At 43.8% G+C, this 24,600-nt stretch overlaps 1 protein-coding gene across 3 annotated transcripts in view; it reads left to right on the top strand.

Moving 5' to 3' along the window:
• LOC129863111 (protein kinase C epsilon type) overlaps nt 1-24,600 on the top strand; it is a 267,995-nt gene that overhangs the window by 62,390 nt on the left and 181,005 nt on the right. For all 3 annotated transcript variants that reach the window (XR_008760938.1, XR_008760937.1, XM_055935076.1), the window contains exon 2: nt 14,538-14,601. Coding sequence is in view for 1 of the 3 variants with exons in the window: in XM_055935076.1 (XP_055791051.1) it covers nt 14,538-14,601 (64 nt within the window). In the remaining 2 variants the exon portion in view is untranslated. The remainder of the gene's footprint in view (nt 1-14,537; nt 14,602-24,600) is intronic.

Below are 24,600 nucleotides of genomic sequence, written 5' to 3'. Positions count from 1 at the left end.
AGAGATACGAAGCAGAGACAGATCCTTACCAAGTACAGGCTGGGTGACCACCAATTGGCAATAGAAACCGTCAGATATAAAAAGACATGGCTACCCAAAGAGGAGTGTGTATGTGGTCACTGCACGACAGGGGAGGTAGAGACAGAGATGCACTTTCTCCTTTACTGTGAGAAATGTTCCTCACCAAGAGATTCATTATTCACAGAAATGACTCCATTTATTCCAAATGTAACTTATTAAACCTTGGGGAAAACTAAAAATACTCATGGGCGAAGGAGCAATGGCTCCTCTTTCAGCCAAATATGTATTTGCCTACCATAGCCTGAGAGACACTGGATAATAACATCTGCATAATAAATAGTAACTTACTTATTAGTATCATTGTTAATTCTATTGTAGTTTATCATTCCAAACAGTAGTGGTATGGTAGTAGAGTGATGGTAATGATAGCAGTTTAATGATGGTGGTGGTAGTAGTAGTAATGATGATGGTGGTTGTTAATCGGAGCGACACATGGGAACCCAAGAGCAGACTCAGAGGAGGAAACAGGGATGAATGAAGCAAAACATTTGTTACACAAGGAGATATGGAGTGCAGATCCGGGGAAGCTTGGATGAGTTGCAGAAAAACCAAATGTGGAGACTGAGGTTGGAGTTGGCTGAGTAGAACAGGGTTAACAGGACCTGATGGGAATCCAAGGTATTGGTGGTGAGTACAATCCAGAGCAAGGTAGTTGGGTGGTGAGATGTGGAACAGGAGTCAGAGAGGTAACTGCAATGAGAGGATAAACATTGTCAGGCAGGGAAACAGGCCCAGCAGAGTAACAGGATCTTGAATAATCATAAATGGCAAGAATCATGAACTGACTGAGCAGAGATTACAATCTGGCAGTGGAGTGGAAGTGGCAGGACCGAGTATTTGTAGAGCTCTTGATTATGGAACGAGTTGCAGCTGGTAGGGATCTGCTCTGACTCCAGCACACCTGTCTCCAATCACACAATCACAGAGCGAGAGAGGGAGAGAGAGTGTACAGGGGGAGTAACTGCAGGTCAAGAAGACACCGATGAACACCAGAGGGCGTAGCAGGAGCAGATGTGACAGTTGTAGTACTGATGTTATGGTGAAGATGACAGTTATTTAGTTATTAGTTAGTTATAGTTTCATTTTCCATGTTTAGCTATTTATATTTATTACATTTCTACTATATTGTTGTTATTTTTGTATTTAATTTTGTATTATTATTTACTACCATTTTATATGATTTGTTATTGTTTATAATTGTATTACAATGTATATTGTATACTTTGTTGCTTTGGTAATATTGACACAATGTTTTTCATGCCAAAAAAGCAGCTTGAATTTGAATTTGAGAGGTGACATTAACTGGAGAGAGAGAGAGAGATGACATTAACTGGAGAGGGAGAGAGAGAGAGAGAGAGAGAGAGAGAGAGAGAGAGATGACATTAACTGGAGAGAGAGCAAGAGAGGGAGGGAGAGAGAAAAGAGAGATGACATTTACTGGAGAGAGAGAGTGCAAGAGAGAGAGAAAGAGAGATCAGGGATATAGACCAAAGTTCTCAATTGGTACAAAATATGTAGAGTACTGCACACACTACAATTACTTAGGTTTAAAAATAAGCTCAACAGGACACCTTAATGAGGCAGTGAATGAACTGAGAGAGAAAGCATGCAGGGCATTCTACGCCATTAAAAAACGAATTCAAATTGAAATACCTAACATTTGGCTAAAACTAATTGAATGTGTCATTGAAGTAATTGCACTATATGGCAGCGAGGTGTGGGGTCCACTTGCAAAACAAGATTTCACCAAATGGGACAAACACCCCATTGAAACCTTGCAGAGTTCTGTAAGATTCTCCTACATGTCCAGAGGAAAACTACAAACAATGCACGCAGGGCAGAATTAGGCCAATATCCACTAATAATAAAAACTCAAAAAAGAGCAATTCAGTTTTGGAAACATCTCAAATACAGTGATCCCCTCTCATATCATTACCAAGCCCTGGAATGCCAAGAGCTAAGCAGAGCAAATAGTCCCCTCATCCAGCTGCTCCTGGGGCTGAGTTCACAAACCTGGTCTACTAACACACTGAAGCCTCAGGACCAGAACATCCAATCAGAATAATATACAATCAAAACAAAACTACATTGCTTATTGGGAAACACAAGCACAAAGCAAAATGCAGTGCTATCTGGCCCTAAATCGACAGTACACCATGGCAAACTATTTGACCATGGTTACTGATCAAAACCTTAGAAAAACCTTGACAAAATACAGGCTCAGTGAGCACAGCCTTGCCATTGAGAAGGGTAGACACAGGAAAACCTGGCTCCCTGTAGAGGAAAGGCTGTACAACCACTGCACAACAGCAGAACCTAAGACAGAGCTGCATTTCCTGTCAAAATGTAAAAAAGTACAAAACAATTAGAGTTTGTCATTTCCCCAAATTTGAAACCCTTGTTCAAGGTTTCAAAGAGCTCTCTGATGAGAGTAGGCTACCCGTCCTGTTGGGGGAGGACGCAGAGAGCTGTGGGTTTCAAAGACCTCTCTGATGAGAGTAGGCTACCCGTCCTGTTGGGGGAGGACGCAGAGAGCTGTGGGTTTCAAAGACCTCTCTGATGAGAGTAGGCTACCCGTCCTGTTGGGGGAGGACGCAGAGAGCTGTGGGTTGGCAGCACACTACATTGCTGCCTGCCATAAGATGAGGGACAGGTTCTGACAGACCAATCAACCTGCACATTTCCTCTACTGTATGCTTATTGTTCAATGTATGGTTATTTTGACCCTTGGTTATTGTTGTTACTGTTGTCCCATTGACAATTTTGATTCTTATTATTTTATTATTGGAAATCTCCAAAGTAAGCTTTGGCGATATGTACATTGTTACGTCATGTCAATTAAGCGAATTTAATTTAATTGAAATTGAGAGGTAACATTAAAGCGAGAGAGAGAGAGAGAGAGAGAGAGAGAGAGAGAGAGAGAGAGAGAGAGAGAGAGAGAGAGAGAGAGAGAGAGAGAGAGAGAGAGAGGAGAGAGAGAGAGAGAGAGAGAGAGAGAGAGAGAGAGAGAGAGAGAGAGAGAGAGAGAGAGAGAGAGAGAGAGAGGAGAGAGAGAGAGAGAGAGGAGAGAGAGAGAGAGAGAGAGAGAGAGAGAGAGAGAGAGAGAGAGAGAGATGTGATTTAACTGGATAGAGAGAGGTAACATTAACTGGAGAGGGAGAGAGAGAGAGATGAGAGGTGACATTAACTGGAGAGAAAGAGAGAGGGGGAGAGAGAGATAGAGGTGTTGATATTAGTTGGCAGGGGTTTTACTTCAACATTATTGTGTTTTGATGTATTTATAATACATTTAGACTTTTTCTGGTGGATGTTGTCAAAGACCCATTTTCCATCTGTTTGTCCAGAAAGATTGTTGAAAAATGTATGTATGCCTTAATTTCTAAAATATATATTCTTGTGTGTGTGTGTGTGTGTGTGTGTGTGTGTGTGTGTGTGTGTGTGTGTGTGTGTGGTAAGGGACACTGCTTGAGGGTGAGTGTGCCTTGTGTTTAGAGTGTAGCACTCAAAGCAGTCACTGACCAATCAGTGTCGGTGCATATCGTTGCATACTGAATACAGAAGTGTCTCATCTCTCTCGGGATATCTGTCTGTCTGTTTTAATGTTTCCATGGTTGAAGTATTTAGGCCTACAGGATATCCCCTACTACTTCAATTCCAAGACATGTTTTTGAAGTATTCTGATTACACTTGCAAGTACACTCAAAAAAAAGGTGCTATCTAGAACCTAAAATGGTTATTTGGCTGTCCCCATAGGAGAACCCTTCAAAAGAACCCTTTCTGGTTCCAGATAGAACCCTTTCATTTACATTACATTTACATTTACATTTACATTTAAGTCATTTAGCAGACGCTCTTATCCAGAGCGACTTACAAATTGGTGCATTCACCTTATGATATCCAGTGGAACAACCACTTTACAATAGTGCATCTAACTCTTTTAAGGGGGGGGGGGGGTTAGAAGGATTACTTTATCCTATCCTAGGTATTCCTTAAAGAGGTGGGGTTTCAGGTGTCTCCGGAAGGTGGTGATTGACTCCGCTGACCTGGCGTCGTGAGGGAGTTTGTTCCACCATTGGGGTGCCAGAGCAGCGAACAGTTTTGACTGGGCTGAGTGGGAACTGTACTTCCTCAGAGGTAGGGAGGCGAGCACAGGCCAGAGGTGGATGAACGCAGTGCCCTTGTTTGGGTTGTAGGGCCTGATCAGAGCCTGAAGGTACGGAGGTGCCGTTCCCCCTCACAGCTCCCGTAGGCAAGCACCATGGTCTTGTAGCGGATGCGAGCTTCAACTGGAAGCCAGTGGAGAGAGCGGGAGGGAGCGGGGGGTGACGTGAGAGAACTTGGGAAAGTTGAACACCAGACGGGCAGCGGCGTTCTGGATGAGTTGTAGGGGTTTAATGGCACAGGCAGGGAAGCCCAGCCAACAGCGAGTTGCAGTAATCAGCAGACGGGAGATGACAAGTGCCTGGATTAGGACCTGCGCCGCTTCCTGCGTGAAGGCAGGGTCGTACTCTGCGAATGTTGTAGAGCATGAACCTACAGGAACGGGTCCACCGCCTTGATGTTAGTTGAGAACGACAGGGTGTTGTCCAGGATCACGCCCAAGGTTCTTAGCACTCTGGGAGGAGGACACAATGGAGTTGTCAAACCGTGATGGCGAGATCATGGAACGGGCAGTCCCTTCCCCGGGAGGAAGAGCAGCTCCGTCTTGCCGAGGTTCAGCTTGAGGTGGTGATCCGTCATCCACACTGATATGTCTGCCAGACATGCAGAGATGCGATTCACCACCTGGTTATCAGAGGGGGGAAAGGAGAAGATTAATTGTGTGTCGTCTGCATAGCAATGATAGGAGAGACCATGTGAGGATATGACAGAGCCAAGTGACTTGGTGTATAGCGAGAATAGGAGAGGGCCTAGAACAGAGCCCTGGGGGACACCAGTGGTGAGAGCACGTGGTGCGGAGACAGATTCTCGCCACGCCACCTGGTAGGAGCGACCTGTCAGGTAGGACGCAATCCAAGCGTGGGCCGCGCCGGAGATGCCCAGCTCGGAGAGGGTGGAGAGGAGGATCTGATGGTTCACAGTATCAAAGGCAGCCGATAGGTCTAGAAGGATGAGAGCAGAGGAGAGAGAGTTAGCTTTAGCAGTGCGGAGCGCCTCCGTGACACAGAGAAGAGCAGTCTCAGTTGAATGACTAGTCTTGAAACCTGACTGATTTGGATCTTTTCCACAGAGGATTCTACATGGAACCCAAAAGAGTTTTACCTGGAACCAAAAATTGTTCTACCTGAATCCCTTTTGGATCCCTTTTTTCTAAGAGTGTAAGAATATTTTTTCAATTGTATTTAAAAAGTTGAGTAAGAAAATGGAATGTCCCCCACCCTTGCTACATGTAATTCCACCACATGACGAGGAGCATGTGACTCTGGCAGTGTTGCAGCACCTAAAGGGGTTAATACAGGATGAGTAATTGAAGATATTTAAAGCATTCTGAGTGGATTGGTCACAGTTTGAGGATGAGAAGCAGTATGTTCTGACTCACTCTAATGTACTTAGCTACAGTCTATCTGTATAGGGAACAGATTATGCTATATCTATCCCTCTTCTCCATATAGTGTAGCTTTTATATATGTATTCTGTATATCTGCAGATGTAATATACTGCAACTAAATCACAAGATATTCAGTGTGAAAATAGATCATGTAGTGTTCTTGTCTAACTCACTCTCTAGTTGCTTAAGCACTGTTGTTGTGGATGTATACAGTGTGGATGTATACCCACAGACACCCACACAGATGTGGTTGTATACAGTTCTAGCCCACAGACACCCACACAGATGTGGTTGTATACAGTTCCAGCCCACACAGACACCCACACAGATGTGGTGGTATACAGTTCCCGCCCACAGACACCCACACAGATGTGGTTGTATACAGTTCCAGCCCACACAGACACCCACACAGATGTGGTGGTATACAGTTCCCGCCCACAGACACCCACACAGATGTGGATGTATACAGTTCCAGCCCACACAGACACCCACACAGATGTGGTGGTATACAGTTCCCGCCCACAGACACCCACACAGATGTGGATGTATACAGTTCCAGCCCACACAGACACCCACACAGATGTGGATGTAAACAGTTCCAGCCCACAGACACCCACACAGATGTGGTTGTATACAGTTCTAGCCCACAGACACCCACACAGATGTGGTTGTATACAGTTCTAGCCCACAGACACCCACACAGATGTGGTTGTATACAGTTCTAGCCCACAGACACCCACACAGACATGAACATAATATAATATGTACACAACATGGTTCTCCCTGCTTCCACTCCACCATGGCTCTCTCTCTACTCTGTCTGGACAACATCACCATAGATGGTTCTCCCTGCTTCCACTCCACCATGGCTCTCTCTCTCTACTCTGTCTGGACAACATCACCATAGAAGGTTCTCCCTGCTTCCACTCCACCATGGCTCTCTCTCTACTCTGTCTGGACAACATCACCATAGATGGTTCTCCCTGCTTCCACTCCACCAGGGCTCTCTCTCTACTCTGTCTGGACAACAACATCACCATAGATGGTTCTCCCTGCTTCCACTCCACCATGGCTCTCTCTCTACTCTGTCTGGACAACAACATCACCATAGAAGGTTCTCCCTGCTTCCACTCCACCATGGCTCTCTCTCTACTCTGTCTGGACAACAACATCACCATAGATGGTTCTCCCTGCTTCCACTCCACCATGGCTCTCTCTCTACTCTGTCTGGACAACAACATCACCATAGAAGGTTCTCCCTGCTTCCACTCCACCATGGCTCTCTCTCTACTCTGTCTGGACAACAACATCACCATAGATGGTTCTCCCTGCTTCCACTCCACCATGGCTCTCTCTCTACTCTGTCTGGACAACAACATCACCATAGAAGGTTCTCCCTGCTTCCACTCCACCATGGCTCTCTCTCTACTCTGTCTGGACAACAACATCACCATAGAAGGTTCTCCCTGCTTCCACTCCACCATGGCTCTCTCTCTACTCTGTCTGGACAACAACATCACCATAGATGGTTCTCCCTGCTTCCACTCCACCATGGCTCTCTCTCTACTCTGTCTGGACAACAACATCACCATAGAAGGTTCTCCCTGCTTCCACTCCACCATGGCTCTCTCTCTACTCTGTCTGGACAACAACATCACCATAGATGGTTCTCCCTGCTTCCACTCCACCATGGCTCTCTCTCTACTCTGTCTGGACAACAACATCACCATAGATGGTTCTCCCTGCTTCCACACGGCTGACTTACTGTTCTTCTTCTATTTGGGAAACTCTGAAAATACTGTATGTTATTTCAGGGTTTCCCAAACTCTGTCCTGGGGCCATGCCTGGGGGCACGTTTTGGGTTTTGCCATAGCACTACACAGCTGATTCAAATAGTCAAAGCTTGATGTTGAGTTGGGTATTTGATATTTGAATCAGATGTGTAGTGCTAGGACAAAAAACTAAACATTCACCCAGAGGGCCCCAGGACCAAGTTTGGGAAACCCTGCTTTATTTTATATTATACATTGGGTGGTTCTAATCCTGAATGCTGATTGGTTAAAACCACATTCCAGCCAGTGTCTATTCCACAAGTTACCGGCTAAATCTATGAAGTTAAAATGCCCATTTACTCTGTTCCATCTGACTGAGCAATCCACTGTCTCATCAGCTCAGCCAGGCAATTAATACACTTGATCTTCACTATAAAAAGCCTTTAGAAATTATTATTTTCCTTTAGACTAGCATTTAGTTTTCAACAGCGAAGATTTGTATAAACCTTGCTGTCTGTCTCGGACATTTGCAACATTATTTCAATATTCAAATTCGATCTCCAGCTGTCCCACAGTAATGACATGTCGGGAGTCGGGACAAGACAGACAGGCAGGCAGCATTTCTCAACCAGTCTAAATCATGAGAGAGATGAAGGCAGGTTAGAATGTTGTATTGTGTTAGGGCAGCTTGGAGAGAGAGAGATGAAGGCAGGTTAGAGTTGTATTGTGTTAGGGCAGCTTGGAGAGAGAGAGATGAAGGCAGGTTAGAGTGTTGTATTGTGTTAGGGCAGCTTGGAGAGAGAGAGATGAAGGCAGGTTAGAGTGTTGTATTGTGTTAGGGCAGCTTGGAGAGAGAGAGATGAAGGCAGGTTAGAGTTGTATTGTGTTAGGGCAGCTTGGAGAGAGAGAGATGAAGGCAGGTTCGAGTGTTGTATTGTGTTAGGGCAGCTTGGAGAGAGAGAGATGAAGGCAGGTTAGAGTTGTATTGTGTTAGGGCAGCTTGGAGAGAGAGATATGAAGGCAGGTTAGAGTTGTATTGTGTTAGGGCAGCTTGGAGAGAGAGAGATGAAGGCAGGTTAGAGTTGTATTGTGTTAGGGCAGCTTGGAGAGAGAGAGATGAAGGCAGGTTAGAGTGTTGTATTGTGTTAAGGCAGCTTGGAGAGAGAGAGATGAAGGCAGGTTAGAGTGTTGTATTGTTTTAGGGCAGCTTGGAGAGAGAGAGATGAAGGCAGGTTAGAGTGTTGTATTGTGTTAGGGCGGCTTAGAGAGAGAGAGATGAAGGCAGGTTAGAGTGTTTTATTGTGTTAGGGCAGCTTGGAGAGAGAGAGATGAAGGCATGTTAGAGTGTTTTATTGTGTTAGGGCAGCTTGGAGAGAGAGAGATGAAGGCAGGTTAGAGTGTTGTATTGTGTTAGGGCGGCTTGGAGAGAGAGAGATGAAGGCAGGTTAGAGTTGTATTGTGTTAGGGCAGCTTGGAGAGAGAGAGATGAAGGCAGGTTAGAGTGTTGTATTGTGTTAGGGCGGCTTGGAGAGAGAGAGATGAAGGCAGGTTAGAGTTGTATTGTGTTAGGGCAGCTTGGAGAGAGAGAGATGAAGGCAGGTTAGAGTGTTGTATTGTGTTAGGGTGGCTTGGAGAGAGAGAGATGAAGGCAGGTTAGAGTTGTATTGTGTTAGGGCAGCTTGGAGAGAGAGAGATGAAGGCAGGTTAGAGTGTTGTATTGTGTTAGGGTGGCTTGGAGAGAGAGAGATGAAGGCAGGTTAGAGTTGTATTGTGTTAGGGCAGCTTGGAGAGAGAGAGATGAAGGCAGGTTAGAGTGTTGTATTGTGTTAGGGCAGCTTGGAGAGAGAGAGATGAAGGCAGGTTAGAGTGTTGTATTGTGTTAGGGTGGCTTGGAGAGAGAGAGATGAAGGCAGGTTAGAGTGTTGTATTGTGTTAGGGCAGCTTGGAGAGAGAGAGATGAAGGCAGGTTAGAGTGTTGTATTGTGTTAGGGCAGCTTGGAGAGAGAGAGATGAAGGCAGGTTAGAGTTGTATTGTGTTAGGGCAGCTTGGAGAGAGAGAGATGAAGGCAGGTTAGAGTGTTGTATTGTTTTAGGGCAGCTTGGAGAGAGAGAGATGAAGGCAGGTTAGAGTTGTATTGTGTTAGGGCAGCTTGGAGAGAGAGAGATGAAGGCAGGTTAGAGTGTTGTATTGTGTTAGGGCGGCTTGGAGAGAGAGAGATGAAGGCAGGTTAGAGTGTTGTATTGTGTTAGGGCAGCTTGGAGAGAGAGAGATGAAGGCAGGTTAGAGTTGTATTGTGTTAGGGCAGCTTGGAGAGAGAGAGATGAAGGCAGGTTAGAGTTGTATTGTGTTAGGGCAGCTTGGAGAGAGAGAGATGAAGGCAGGTTAGAGTTGTATTGTGTTAGGGCAGCTTGGAGAGAGAGAGATGAAGGCAGGTTAGAGTGTTGTATTGTGTTAGGGCGGCTTGGAGAGAGAGAGATGAAGGCAGGTTAGAGTTGTATTGTGTTAGGGCAGCTTGGAGAGAGAGAGATGAAGGCAGGTTAGAGTGTTGTATTGTGTTAGGGCAGCTTGGAGAGAGAGAGATGAAGGCAGGTTAGAGTTGTATTGTGTTAGGGCAGCTTGGAGAGAGAGAGATGAAGGCAGGTTAGAATGTTGTATTGTGTTAGGGCAGCTTGGAGAGAGAGAGATGAAGGCAGGTTAGAGTTGTATTGTGTTAGGGCGGCTTGGAGAGAGAGAGATGAAGGCAGGTTAGAGTTGTATTGTGTTAGGGCGGCTTGGAGAGAGAGAGATGAAGGCAGGTTAGAGTTGTATTGTGTTAGGGCGGCTTGGAGAGAGAGAGATGAAGGCAGGTTAGAGTTGTATTGTGTTAGGGCAGCTTGGAGAGAGAGAGATGAAGGCAGGTTAGAGTGTTGTATTGTGTTAGGGCAGCTTGGAGAGAGAGAGATGAAGGCAGGTTAGAGTGTTGTATTGTGTTAGGGTGGCTTGGAGAGAGAGAGATGAAGGCAGGTTAGAGTTGTATTGTGTTAGGGCGGCTTGGGAAGGCTGCAATGTCTATTTAATTGTAGCATATAATCTATGAAAGCCACCTACAGCTGCAGCCTAGTTCTGCCATATACCCTTTTAGAATGCATTATGTTGGGATGATGGATTTGTCACAGTAGCCCCCCCTCCTCCACCTCATAACTAGCCCAAGCCCATGTCCTGTCTGCAGTGATTTATTAAAACAGCCCATGTCCTCTCTGCAGTGATTTATTAAAACAGCCCATGTCCTCTCTGCAGTGATTTATTAAAACAGCCCATGTCCTCTCTGCAGTGATTTATTAAAACAGCCCATGTCCTCTCTGCAGTGATTTATTAAAACAGCCCATGTCCTCTCTGCAGTGATTTATTAAAACAGCCCATGTCCTCTCTGCAGTGATTTATTAAAACAGCCCATGTCCTCTCTGCAGTGATTTATTAAAACAGCCCATGTCCTCTCTGCAGTGATTTATTAAAACAGCCCATGTCCTCTCTGCAGTGATTTATTAAAACAGCCCATGTCCTCTCTGCAGTGATTTATTAAAACAGCCCATGTCCTCTCTGCAGTGATTTATTAAATCAGCCCATGTCCTCTCTGCAGTGATTTATTAAATCAGCCCATGTCCTCTCTGCAGTGATTTATTAAATCAGCCCATGTCCTCTCTGCAGTGATTTATTAAATCAGCCCATGTCCTCTCTGCAGTGATTTATTAAATCAGCCCATGTCCTCTCTGCAGTGATTTAAACAGCCCATGTCCTCTCTGCAGTGATTTATTAAATCAGCCCATGTCCTCTCTGCAGTGATTTATTAAATCAGCCCATGTCCTCTCTGCAGTGATTTATTAAATCAGCCCATGTCCTCTCTGCAGTGCTTTATTAAATCAGCCCATGTCCTCTCTGCAGTGATTTATTAAATCAGCCCATGTCCTCTCTGCAGTGATTTATTAAAACAGCCCATGTCCTCTCTGCAGTGATTTATTAAAACATCCCATGTCCTCTCTGCAGTGATTTATTAAATCAGCCCATGTCCTCTCTGCAGTGCTTTATCAAAACATCCCATGTCCTCTCTGCAGTGATTTATTAAATCAGCCCATGTCCTCTCTGCAGTGCTTTATTAAATCAGCCCATGTCCTCTCTGCAGTGATTTATTAAATCAGCCCATGTCCTCTCTGCAGTGATGTGCTGTATTAAATTAGCCCATGTCCTCTCTGCAGTGATTTATTAAATCAGCCCATGTCCTCTCTGCAGTGATTTATTAAATCAGCCCATGTCCTCTCTGCAGTGATTTATTAAATCAGCCCATGTCCTCTCTGCAGTGATTTATTAAATCAGCCCATGTCCTCTCTGCAGTGATTTATTAAATCAGCCCATGTCCTCTCTGCAGTGATTTATTAAATCAGCCCATGTCCTCTCTGCAGTGATTTATTAAATCAGCCCATGTCCTCTCTGCAGTGATTTATTAAATCAGCCCATGTCCTCTCTGCAGTGATTTATTAAATCAGCCCATGTCCTCTCTGCAGTGATGTGCTGTATTAAATCAGCTCATGTCCTCTCTCCAGTGATGTGCTGTATTAAATCAGCCCATGTCCTCTCTACAGTGATGTGCTGCATTAAATCAGCTCATGTCCTCTCTACAGTGATGTGCTGTATTAAATCAGCTCATGTCCTCTCTGCAGTGATGTGCTGTATTAAATCAGCCCATGTCCTCTCTACAGTGATGTGCTGCATTAAATCAGCTCATGTCCTCTCTACAGTGATGTGTCGTATTAAATCAGCTCATGTCCTCTCTCCAGTGATGTGCTGTATTAAATCAGCTCATGTCCTCTCTACAGTGATGTGCTGTATTAAATCAGCTCATGTCCTCTCTGCAGTGATGTGCTGTATTAAATCAGCCCATGTCCTCTCTACAGTGATGTGCTGTATTAAATCCGCTCATGTCCTCTCTACAGTGATGTGCTGTATTAAATCAGCTCATGTCCTCTCTACAGTGATGTGCTGTATTAAATCAGCTCATGTCCTCTCTACAGTGATGTGCTGTATTAAATCAGCCCATGTCCTCTCTCCAGTGATGTGCTGTATTAAATCAGCTCATGTCCTCTCTCCAGTGATGTGCTGTATTAAATCAGCTCATGTCCTCTCTACAGTGATGTGCTGTATTAAATCAGCTCATGTCCTCTCTGCAGTGATGTGCTGTATTAAATCAGCCCATGTCCTCTCTCCAGCGATGTGCTGTATTAAATCAGCCCATTTCCTCTCTCCAGTGATGTGCTGTATTAAATCAGCCCATGTCCTCTCTACAGTGATGTGCTGTATTACATCAGCCCATGTCCTCTCTCCAGCGATGTGCTGTATTAAATCAGCCCATGTCCTCTCTACAGTGATGTGCTGTATTAAATCAGCCCATGTCCTCTCTACAGTGATGTGCTGTATTAAATCCGCTCATGTCCTCTCTACAGTGATGTGCTGTATTAAATCAGCTCATGTCCTCTCTACAGTGATGTGCTGTATTAAATCAGCTCATGTCCTCTCTACAGTGATGTGCTGTATTAAATCAGCCCATGTCCTCTCTCCAGTGATGTGCTGTATTAAATCAGCTCATGTCCTCTCTACAGTGATGTGCTGTATTAAATCAGCCCATGTCCTCTCTCCAGTGATGTGCTGTATTAAATCAGCCCATGTCCTCTCTCCAGTGATGTGCTGTATTACATCAGCCCATGTCCTCTCTGCAGTGATGTGCTGGATTAAATCAGCTCATGTCCTCTCTACAGTGATGTGCTGTATTAAATCAGCCCATGTCCTCTCTACAGTGATGTGCTGTATTACATCAGCCCATGTCCTCTCTGCAGTGATGTGCTGTATTAAATCAGCCCATGTCCTCTCTATAGTGATGTACTTGATCAAAACAGGACCAGATGAGGACATGGATGTGAGTGCAGTGTCCTGGCTTAACACAGTCCTGCAGACATGTGTGTGTACCTGTGTGTGTGTCTGCGTGTTTGTGTGTCTGTCTGTGTGTGTGTGTCTATGTGTACTGTGCAGAGGGGGATTATGGACTGGCCGTGGGAGGCTGCCGCCGGTAGAAACTCTCTGAGCCCCAGCCGCCGCAATCCCTGCCCACTCTCTCTTATGAGCTGAGCTAACAAACATAGGTACACTCGCTCAATCTCGTCTGCCTATGCCCAGTAGAACCCCCAGGGAGCTCAGGCTTGGTAATGGATGGGCGAGAGTGTGTGTGTGGGGGGTTTAGAGTGCCATGGGTGAACGGATCTATAAGCTCCATGTGCCCACAAAGCTGTAACTCAGTACTCTCCTGGTCTTGTACTGCAGTATTCAGCAACCTGATAACATAGTGTTACTGCAAACACACACACGCGCACACGCACGCACGCACGCACGCACACACACACACACACACGTCTACGGGACTGCGTTTATAAGCCAGGCCACTGCAGTTCCATCCCTTTTCCTCATCTGGTCCTGTTTTGATAAAGCAGCCATTAAGTTTTCATTAGCTCCTGAGAGCCATTACTGCAGAAGCATCCCTCTCCTCTGCTGCTCAAATCAATACTGTACTGTACAGTATGAGTGTGTGTGTGTGTGTGTGTGTGTATGTGTGTGTGTGTGTGTGTGTGTGTGTGTGTGTGTGTGTGTGTGTGTGTGTGTGTGTGTGTGTGTGTGTGTGTGTGCGCCTGTTTGTCAGTGGAGGCTTGTGAGAGGAGATATGGGAGGACATCCTCATTCTAATGTCTGGAATGGAATGCCTGGAACAGAGTCCAATGTAGTTTCCATATGTTTGATGTGTTTATTATTGTTCCATTTATACCATTCCGGCATTTAGAATGAGCCCGTATATCTTCCTATAGCTCCTCCCACCAGCCTTCTCTTGTGTGTGTGTGTGTGTGTGTGTGTGTGTGTGTGTGTGTGTGTGTGTGTGTGTGTGTGTGTGTGTGTGTGTGTGTGTGTGTGTGTGTGTGTGTGTGTGTGTGTGTGTGTGTGTGTGTGTGTGTGTGTGTGTGTGTGAATGTACTGTCACTGACATGGTTTCACGCTGAATAGCATACTATAAAATGGTTTCAGTCCAGTATGAAGGATGACAGTTTGTTGTGTTGTTCTCTTCCAGATTGACTTGGAGCCTGAGGGGAAGGTGTACGTCATCATGGACCTGTCTGGATCCTCTAGTGAAGGTAAGGCCAGATGTGCCTCCCACTCTCTCGTTTTCTCGTTCAATCACATTACATTCAATTTAAGGGCTTTATTGTTATGATAAACGTATGTTAGCATTGTCAAAGCAGGTGAAATGGATAATGAACAGAAGTGAAATTAACAATTAAAAAATGAACAGTAAACATTACACTCACAAAAGAAGAATAAAGACATTTCAAATGTCATATTATGTCTGTATACAGTGTTGTAGCGATGTTCAAATAGTTAGAGTAAAAAAGGGAAAATAAATAAACATGAATATAGGTTGTAATTACAATGGTGTTTGTTCTTCCCTGGTTGTCCTTTTCTTCCTGCTGTGATGGCACACTGTGGTATTTCACCCAATAGTAATGGGAGTTTATCAAAATTGGGTTTGTTTTCAAATTCTTTGTGAGTCTGTGTAATCTGAGGGAAATATGTGTCTCTTATATGGTCATACATTGGGCAGGAGGTTAGGAAGTGCAGCTCAGTTTCCACCTCATTTTGTGGGCAGTGTGCACATAGCCTGTCTTCTCTTGAGAGGCAGGTCTGCCTACGGCGGCATTTCTCAATAGCAAAGCTATGCTCACTGAGTCTGTACACAGTCAAAGCTTTCCTTCATTTTGGGTCAGTCACAGTGGTCAGGTATTCTGCACTGTGTACTCTATGTTTAGTGCCAAATAGCATTCTAGTTTGCTGTGTTTAAAAAAAAATATTTCCAATGTCTCAAGTAATAATATTTTTGTTTTCTCATGATCTGGTTGGGTCTAATTGTGTTGCTGTCCTGGGGCTCTGTGGGGTCTGTTTGTGTTTATGAATGGAGCCCCAGGACCAGCTTGCTTAGGGGACCGTCTCTCTCTGTCTCACTCTGTCTCTCTCCATTTCTCTCCATATCTCTCTCTCTCTCTCTCTCTCTCTCTCTCTCTCTCTCTCTCTCTCTCTCTCTCTCTCTCTCTCTCTCTCTCTCTCTCTCTCTCTCTCTCTCTCCCTCTCTCCCTCTCTCTCTCTCTCTCTCTCTCTCTCTCTCTCTCTCTCTCTCTCTCTCTCTCTCTCTCTCTCTCTCTCAGTTCAATTCATTTCAAGGGGCTTTATTGGCATCAGAAACATATGTTTACATTGCCAAAGTAAGTGAAATCGATAATAACCATTTTACTTACAAAAGATCAAAAGAAATAGAGACATTTCAAATGTCATATTACGGCTAAATACAGTGATGTGCAAATACTTTAAGTACGAAAGGGAAAATAAATAAACATAAATATGGGTTGTATTTACAATGGTGTTTGTTCTTCACCTGTTGCCCTTTCCTTGTGGCAACAGGTCACTAATCTTACTGATGTGATGGCACACTTAGTGGTATTTCTCTCTCTGTGTCTCTCTCTCTGCTGTCCCACCCATCATATCCTTCTCCTGGAAGCTGATCAGAGCCCCTAAAAGGAGAAGACCCTCTCATCTGTCTGTTCCCCTCTTCATTCGGTCACCCCGAGGGTCTCATTTCAGGTGGCTTGATCACTCATCATGATCTCACTGATGTGTCACTCCAACAGGTGGGGGGAGGGGTCCAGGAGTATGGGTGTGGCCAAGGGTGTGGGTGTGTCCAGGGGGGGTGAGTATGTCCAGGGGGGTGGTGTCCAGAGGGAGTGTCCCGGGGGGGTGGCTTCAATGATTTATTTTGCTTCTCGCTCCTTTCTTCTCTTCTCTCTCTTTCTCTCTCTCCTTAATGTGACAGTGGCAGTGAGAGAAGTCTACATGAGTTAGATATATGGCTTGATAATCATTGTTACATAAGGAAATGGACAATTAGCATTTCCTGTGACTGTTAGTAGCATTAGTGACTCACTGGAAAGTAGGAGTAAAAATACGTCAGAATGGCAACCATTGGTATGTCTCTGTCAACAATAATAATACACTGACATTCTTCATGAACTACTTCATCATAAGTACTCTGATTATTTCATTACCATTATCATGAATTAGTGTATCACGCCCCCACAGTGCAACATTTTTCCTGTGATGGATAAGATTAGGGTTCGGTTGCCTTTACACCTGATGAGTGAATTAGCTGTACATAATCAAAAATAAATCCATTGTTGTAAAATATGATTTGCTTTGATAGTAAGAGACATTCATGTCCTTTTATCCTATCTAGACAGGTCAGACCAAGGTTAGTGTCCTCAGTACCTGTAATATTAAACAGGGTAGTGTAGGGATCAAGGGAGGTGCTTTCCTCTGTCTCTGGCTATAGCTACATGGTTATTAATTCATGCTATATAACCCTGGCTGTAGCCCTCGGCTGTACCATTCTCTCTTTCAATGCCCCTTTTACATATTAATTGATTATTCAATTGTTCATAAATAGGGACCCCAGTTTTCTGAGAAATAGTCTGACTATGTCTGCTGCCTTGAATAGACCACAGTCATTTAATTGATAAGAGAGGACAAGAGGACGAGAGCACTGCGCTCTTAATGTGTACTGTGTATGTACAGTTGAAGTCGGAAGTTTACATACACTTTAGCCAATACTTAACTCAGTTTTTCACAATTCCTGACATTTAATCCTAGTAAAAATTCCTTGTCTTAGGTCAGTTAGGATCACCACTTTATTTTAAGAATGTGAAATGTCAGAATAATAGTAGAGAGAATGATTTATTTCTGCTTTTATTTCTTTCATCATATTCCCAGTGGGTCAGAAGTTTGCATACACTCAATTAGTATTTGGTAGAATTGCCTTTAATTTGTTTACCTTTGGTCAAACGTTTCGGGTAGTCTTCCACAAGCTTCCCACAATAAGTTGGGTGAATTTTGGCACATTCCTCCTGACAGAGCTGGTGTAACCGAGTCAGTTTTGTAGGCCTCCTTGCTAGCACACGCTTTTTCAGTTCTGTCCACATATTTTCTATGGGATTGAGGTCAGGGCTTTGTGATGGCCACTCCAGTACTGTCAGTGTCTAGGTGATGTGGGTAAGGCGGAGGCAGGCGCAGGACACAGAGATGAGGAATAATAGTAACTTTACTCAAAAATAATCTTCCAACAAGAAGAACGAAAATCCAGAGTCACATAAACGAGACAACTGACAACAATAAACACACACAAAACCATGATGGCTCCAGAGGATTAAATAGGGAAATAAATAAAATGTAATGGGAACCAGGTGTGTACAATACAAACAAAACAAATGGAAAAATAAATGTAGATCGGTGGAGGCTAGAAAGCCAATGACGTCGACCGCCGAACGCCGCCCAAACAAGGAGAGGTACCAACTTCGGCGGAAGTCGTGACAAAAACCTTGACTTTGTCCTTAAACCATTTTGCCACAACTTTGGAAGTATGCTTGGGGTCATTGTCCATTTGGAAGGCCCATTTGCGACCAAGCTTTAACTTCCTGACTGATGTCTTAAGATGTTGCTTCAATCTATCCACCAAATTTTCCTCCCTCATGATGCCATTTATTTTGTGAAGTGCACCAGTCCCTCCTGCAGCAAAGCACCCCCACAACAGGATGCTGTCACCCCCATGCTTCACGGTTGGGATGGTGTTCTTCGGCTTGCAAGGCTTGCTTCAATATATCCACATAATTTTCATTCCTTGCTGAGTGGCCTTTCAGGTTATGTCGATATAGGACTCGTTGTACCATGGATATAGATACTTTTGCACCTGTTTCCTCCAGCATCTTCACATGGTCCTTTGCTGTTGTTCTGGGATTGATTTGTACTTTTCGCACCAAAGTACGTTCATCTCTAGGAGACAGAACGCGTCTCCTTCCTGAGCGGTATGATGACTGCGTGGTCCCATGGTGTTTATACTTGCGTACTATTGTTTGTACAGATGCACGTACCTTCAGGCGTTTGGAAATTGCTCTCAAGGATGAACCAGACTTGTGGAGGTCTACAATTTTTTTCTGAGGTCTTGGCTGATTTCTTTTGATTTTCCCATGATGTCAAGCAAAGAGGCACTGAGTTTGAAGATAGGGCTTGAAACACATCCACAGGTAGAAGCTTCTATAGCCATGAAATAATTGTCTGGAATTTTCCAAGCTGTTTAAAGGCACAGTCAAGTTAGTGTATGTAAACTTTTGACCGACTGGCATTGTGATACAGTGAAATAATCTGTCTGTAAACAATTGTTGGAAAAATTACTTGTGTCATGCACAAAGTAGATGTCGTAACCGACTTGCGAAAATTATAGTTTGTTAACAAAAATGTGTAGAGTGGTTGAAAAACATGTTTTAAAATGACTCCAACCTAAGTTTATGTAAACTTCTGACTAAAACTGTAGATGTGTGTGCACATGTTAGAGTGTGTGTCTGTGTTTGTGTTTGTGTGACCTCTCATTCACCCCACAATAACTCTTCTTCTTCCTAGGCAGTGTATCCCTTTCCCACTACTCGTGTTGCACTCATTCGCTGCATTGATGAGCTGTGTCAAGTCCACAGTCAATACAAGGGATCAATATGTAGAACAAATCTCTTGTTTTCGGTGTGATCTCCTGCTAGACTGGCGGGTTAAAGACGTCTAGGAACACAAAGTTCTGACACACACAAACATGGGTTATATATGTGTTCTAGCCGTGTTATAACTGTGTTATTAATGTGTTCCAGCTGTGTTATAACTGTGTTATAAATGTGTTCTAGCTGTGTTATAACTGTGTTATAAATGTGTTCTAGCTGTGTTATAACTGTGTTATAAATGTGTTCTAGCTGTGTTATAACTGTGTTCTTGCTGTGTTATAACTGTTCTAGCTGTGTTACAACTTTGTTATACATGTGTTCTAGCTGTGTTATTATTGTGTTATAGCTGCGTTATAATTGTGTTCTAGCTGTGTTATAACTGTTATAGATGCGTTATAATTGTGCTATAGCTTTGTTATAACTGATTTACAGCCGTGTTACAGCCGTGTTACAACTGTGCTATAACTGTGTTACAGCTGTGTCATAGCTATCTTCTAGCTGTGTTGTAACTGTGTTATAGCTGTGTTGTAACTGTTTTACAGCTGTGCTACAACTGTTGCAACTGTGTTATAACCGTGTTAAAGCTGTGTCAAAACTGTTCTAGTTGTATTATAACTGTGTTATAGCTGCATTATAATTGTCTTATAACTGTGGTTATAACTGTGTAATAGCTGTATTTTAACTGTTTTACAGCTGTATTACAACTGTGTTGCAACTGTGCTAAAACTGTGTTACAGCTGTGTCATAGCTGTGTCCTAGATGTGTCCTAGCTGTGTTATAAATGTGTTATAGGTGTGTTATAACTGTGTTACAACTGTGTCCTAGCTTTGATATTATTGTGTTTTTGATTAGTTATAGCTGTGTTATAGCTGTGTTACAGCTGTGTCCTAGCTGCGTTATAGTTCTGTTATAACTGTGTTACAACTAGAGGTTGACCGATTATGCGGAATGGCCGATTAATTGGGGCCGATTTCAAGTTTTCATAACAATCGGAAATTGGTAATTTTGGACGCCGATTTTGACGATTTAAAAAGTATATATTTTTATTTTTTACACTTTTATATATCTAGGCAAGTCAGTTAAGAACACATTCTTATTTTCAATGACGGCTTAGGAATGGTGGGTTAACTGCCTTGTTCAGGGGCAGAACGACAGATTTTTACCTTGTCAGCTCAGGGATTCAATCTTGCAACCTTTACGGTTAACTAGTCCAACGCTCTACCACCTGCCTCACGAGGAGCCTGCCTGATACGTGAATGCAGTAAGAAGCCAAGGTAAGTTGCTAGCTAGCATTAAGAGTCAGGGTATATGCAACAGTTTGCATATGACACTATGCAGAGTCAGGGTAAATGCAACAGTTTGGGCCGCCTGGCTCATTGCAAACTAATTTGCCAGAATTTTACATAATTATGACATAAAATTGAAGATTGTGCAATGTAACAGGAATATTTAGACTTATGGATGCCACCCGTTAGATGAAATACGGAATGGTTCCGTATTTCACTGAACTAATAAATGTTTTGTTTTCGAGATGATAGTTTCCGGATTCGACCATATTAATGACCTAAGGCTCGTATTTCTGTGTGTTATTATGTTATAATTAAGTCTAAGGCACCAGCAGGCTCATAAGCATTCATTCAAACAGCACTTTCGTGCATTTTGCCAGCAGCTCTGCTGTTTATGAATTCAAGCCTATCAACTCCCGAGATTAGACTTGTGTAACCGATGTGAAATGGCTAGCTAGTTAGCGGGGTGCGCGCTAATAGCGTTTAAAACGTCACTCTCTCTGAGACTTAGAGTAGTTGTTCCCCTTGCTCTGCATGGGTAACGCTGCTTCGAGGGTGGCTGTTGTCGATGTGTTCCTGGTTCGAGCCCAGGTAGCGGCAAGGAGAGGGATGGAAGCTATACTGTTACACTGGCAATACTAAAGTGCCTATAAGATCATCCAATAGTCAAAGGCATATGAACTACAAATCGTATAGAGAGAAATAGTCCTATAATTCCTATAATAACTACAACCTAAAACTTCTTACCTGGGAATATTGAAGACTCATGTTAAAAGGAACCACCAGCTTTCATATGTTCTCATGTTCTGAGCAAGGAACTTGAACGTTAGCTTTCTTACATGGCACATATTGCACTTTTACTTTCTTCTCCAACACTTTGTTTTTGCATTATTTAAACCAAATTGAACATGTTTCATTATTTATTTGAGGCTAAATTGATTTTAAATGATGTATTATATTAAGTTAAAATAAGTGTTCATTCAGTATTGTTGTAATTGTCATTATTACAAATAAATTTTAAAAATTGGCCGATTAATCGGTATCAGCTTTTTTGGTCCTCCAATAATCGGTATCGGTATCGGCATTGAGAAATCATAATCGGTGGACCTCTAGTTACAACTGTGTCCTAGCGTTGATATTACTGTGTTATAGCTGTGTTTTAACTGTGTTACAGCTGTTTTTGGCTTTGTTATAGCTGTGTTACAGCTGTGTCGTATCTGTGCCATAGCTGTGTTATAACTATGTTATAGTTGTGTTATAACTGTGTTACAACTGTGTCCAAGCTGTGTTATAGCTGTGTTATAACTGTTTTACAGCTGTTTTTGGCTTTGTTATAGCTTTGGTACAGCTGTGTCCTAGCTGTGTTATAACTGTGTTATAGTTGTGTTATAGTTGTGTTATAACTGTGTTACAACTGTGTCCTAGTTTTGATATTAACATGTTATTGCTGTGTTATAGCTGTGTTATAACTGTGTTACAACTGTTTTTGGCCTTGTTGTAGCTGTGTTACAGCTGTGTTATAACCGTGTTATAGCTCTGTTATAGCTGTGTTATAGCTGTGTTATAGCTGCATTGTAGCTGCATTGTAGCTGCGTTATAGCTGTGTTGTAGATGTGTTGTAGCTGCGTTATAGCTGGGGTTGTGGCTTTGGTGGGTCATAGCCCTGCTTAAGGTCAAAGCATCAGGTTGGAGAAGTGTTAGTGAAGAATGGCAGAGTACAGACAGATCCCCTGTCGTCCATGTTGAGAGTATGCCCAACTCGCTTTGTGAAGAACAAAAGAGAGAGAGGGAAAAGGAGAGAGAGAGAAAGAAGAGTGAGGGAAAATGAGAGAGCGATGGAGAAGCAGAGAAAGAAGAGGGAGAGAAAGGAGAGAGAGGCAAAATGAGAAATAGATGGAGGGGAAGAGAAAAGAGAGGGAGAGAAAGGAGAGTGAGGGAAAATGAGAGAGACAAAGAAGAGGGAGGAAAAATGAGAGAGAGATGGAAGGGAGAAAAAGGAGAGGGAGGGAAAGGAGAGTGAGGGAAATGAGTGAGAGATGGACAGGGAGAAAAGGGAGAGGGAGAGAAAGGAGAGTGAGGGAAATGAGAGAGAGATGGACAGGGAGAAAAGGAGAGGGAGATAAAGGAGAGTGAGGGAAAATGAGAGAGAGATGGAAAGGGAGAAAAACGAGAGGGAGAGAAAGGAGAGGGAGGGAAATGAGAGAGAGAGATGGACAGGGAGAAAAAGGAGAGGGAGAGAAAGGAGTGTGAGCAGCTTGTTTTGTACTAAAGGAGCTGGCAGGCATCTGTGACAAGACTCACTGGCTGCCTGCCTCCCGTCAGTACTGGTCTACATCCACAAGCCCGTAAACACACACACACACACACACACACACACACACACACACACACACACACACACACACACACACACACACACACACACACACACACACACACACATACCACACACACATACCACACACACACACACACACACACACACACACACACATGCAGAAAGAAAGCACAAATGAGTCACAGGCAGTCAGTTAGTAAGTATAGGTATGTAGAGTTTTAGAGTGATATAAAAGGAAACAGTATTTCTATGTGTCAGACAGATTTGAGTTATGCATGATTGTGCCCACGCCTGTGCTCACTGCAACGCAACATTTATACCATGTTCTGTTGGAAAAGTAGACTTTTCTCAGGTTCAGCTTTGAAACCAGTAAGTTGCCACAGAGCCAGCCACTATTAACCCCAATCCATCAACCACTTGTCCTTTCTTCAGCTGAAACACTTACTAACCTCACTGTCTTCACAGATCAGATCAGGTTTTAAATGATGAGGCCATTCTGTGTGGGGTATACATTTATAATATCAGAGGTGAAGCTATGACCTTACCTAGTAGATACACTATACAGTATACATACAAAAGTATGTGGACACCCCTTCAAATGAGTGGCTTCGCTATTACAGCCACATCTGTTGCTGACAGGTGTATAAAATCTAGCACACAGCCATGCAATCTCCATAGACAAACATTGTCAGTAGAATGGCCTTACTGAAGAACTGCCACCTTTCCATCAAGTCAGGTTGTCAAGCTTCTGCCCTACTAGAGCTGCCCGGGTCAACTGTAAGTGCTGTTATTGTGAAGTGGAAACGTCTAAGAGCAACAACGGCTCAGCCACGAAGTGGTATGTCACAAAAGTTCACAGAACGGGACCGACGAGTGCTGAAGCGCATAGCGTGTAAAAATCGTCTGTCCTTGGTTGCAACACTCACTACAAGATTCCAAACTGCTTCTGGAAGCAACGTCACCACAATAATTATTAATTGGGAGCTTCATGAAATGGGTTTCCATGGCTGAGCAGCTGCACACAAGCCTAAGATCACCATGAGCAATGCCAAGCGTTGGCTGGAGATGTGTAAAGCTCGCTGACATTGGACTCTGGAGCAGTGGAAATGCGATCTCTGGAGTGATGAATCACGCTTCACAATCTGGCAGTCCGAGGGACGAATATGGGTCTGGCAGATGCCAGGAGAACGCTACCTGCCCCAATGCATAATGCCAACGGTAAAGTTTGGTGGATGAGGAATAATGGTCTGGGGCTGTTTTTCATGGTTCGGGCTAGGCCCCTTAGCTCCAATGAAGGGAAATCTTAATGCTACAGCGTGCAATGATATTCTAAACAGTTTGGGGAAGGACCTTTCCTGTTTCAGCATGGCAATGCTACCGCGCACGAAGCGAGGTCCATACAGAAATGGTTTGTCGAGATCAGACTGGAAGAACTTGACTGGCCTGCACAGAGCCCTGACCGCAACCCCATCCGAACACCTTTGGGATGAATTGAACGCAGACTGCGAGCCAGGCCTAATCGCCCAACATCAGTGCCCGACCTCACTAATGCTCTTGTGGCTGAATGGAAGCAAGTTCCCTCAGCAATGTTCCAACATCTTGTGGAAAACCTTCCCAGAAGAGTGGAGGCTGTTATACTGTAGCAGCGAAGGGGGAACCAACTTGGTAATGAGATGTTTTGATGAGGAGTTGTCCACACACTGTTGGTCATCTAGTGAATGTACTGGAAGGGCTCTTTGCATGGCTGGGCTACAGAACTAAAGATGCTGAACAACAGTTCCCATCATTCAGTAGTGCAGAGATTTCATCCATTGCCATAGTAGTAAAACTCATGGAGGATGGAAGTGGGCTCTTTAGTGCATTCTGGGAGAGTGAGGCAGAAAATATTGAAGCACCATGAAGATGTAATCTGCTGGGTGAAGTTGTTCG

This window comes from Salvelinus fontinalis, chromosome 1 (genome assembly GCF_029448725.1).
Source record: "Salvelinus fontinalis isolate EN_2023a chromosome 1, ASM2944872v1, whole genome shotgun sequence".
NCBI classification, from domain to species: Eukaryota; Metazoa; Chordata; class Actinopteri; order Salmoniformes; family Salmonidae; genus Salvelinus; species Salvelinus fontinalis.
The sequence above is the reverse complement of the archived record's forward strand: the minus strand, read 5'-3'. Positions and strand labels throughout refer to the sequence as shown.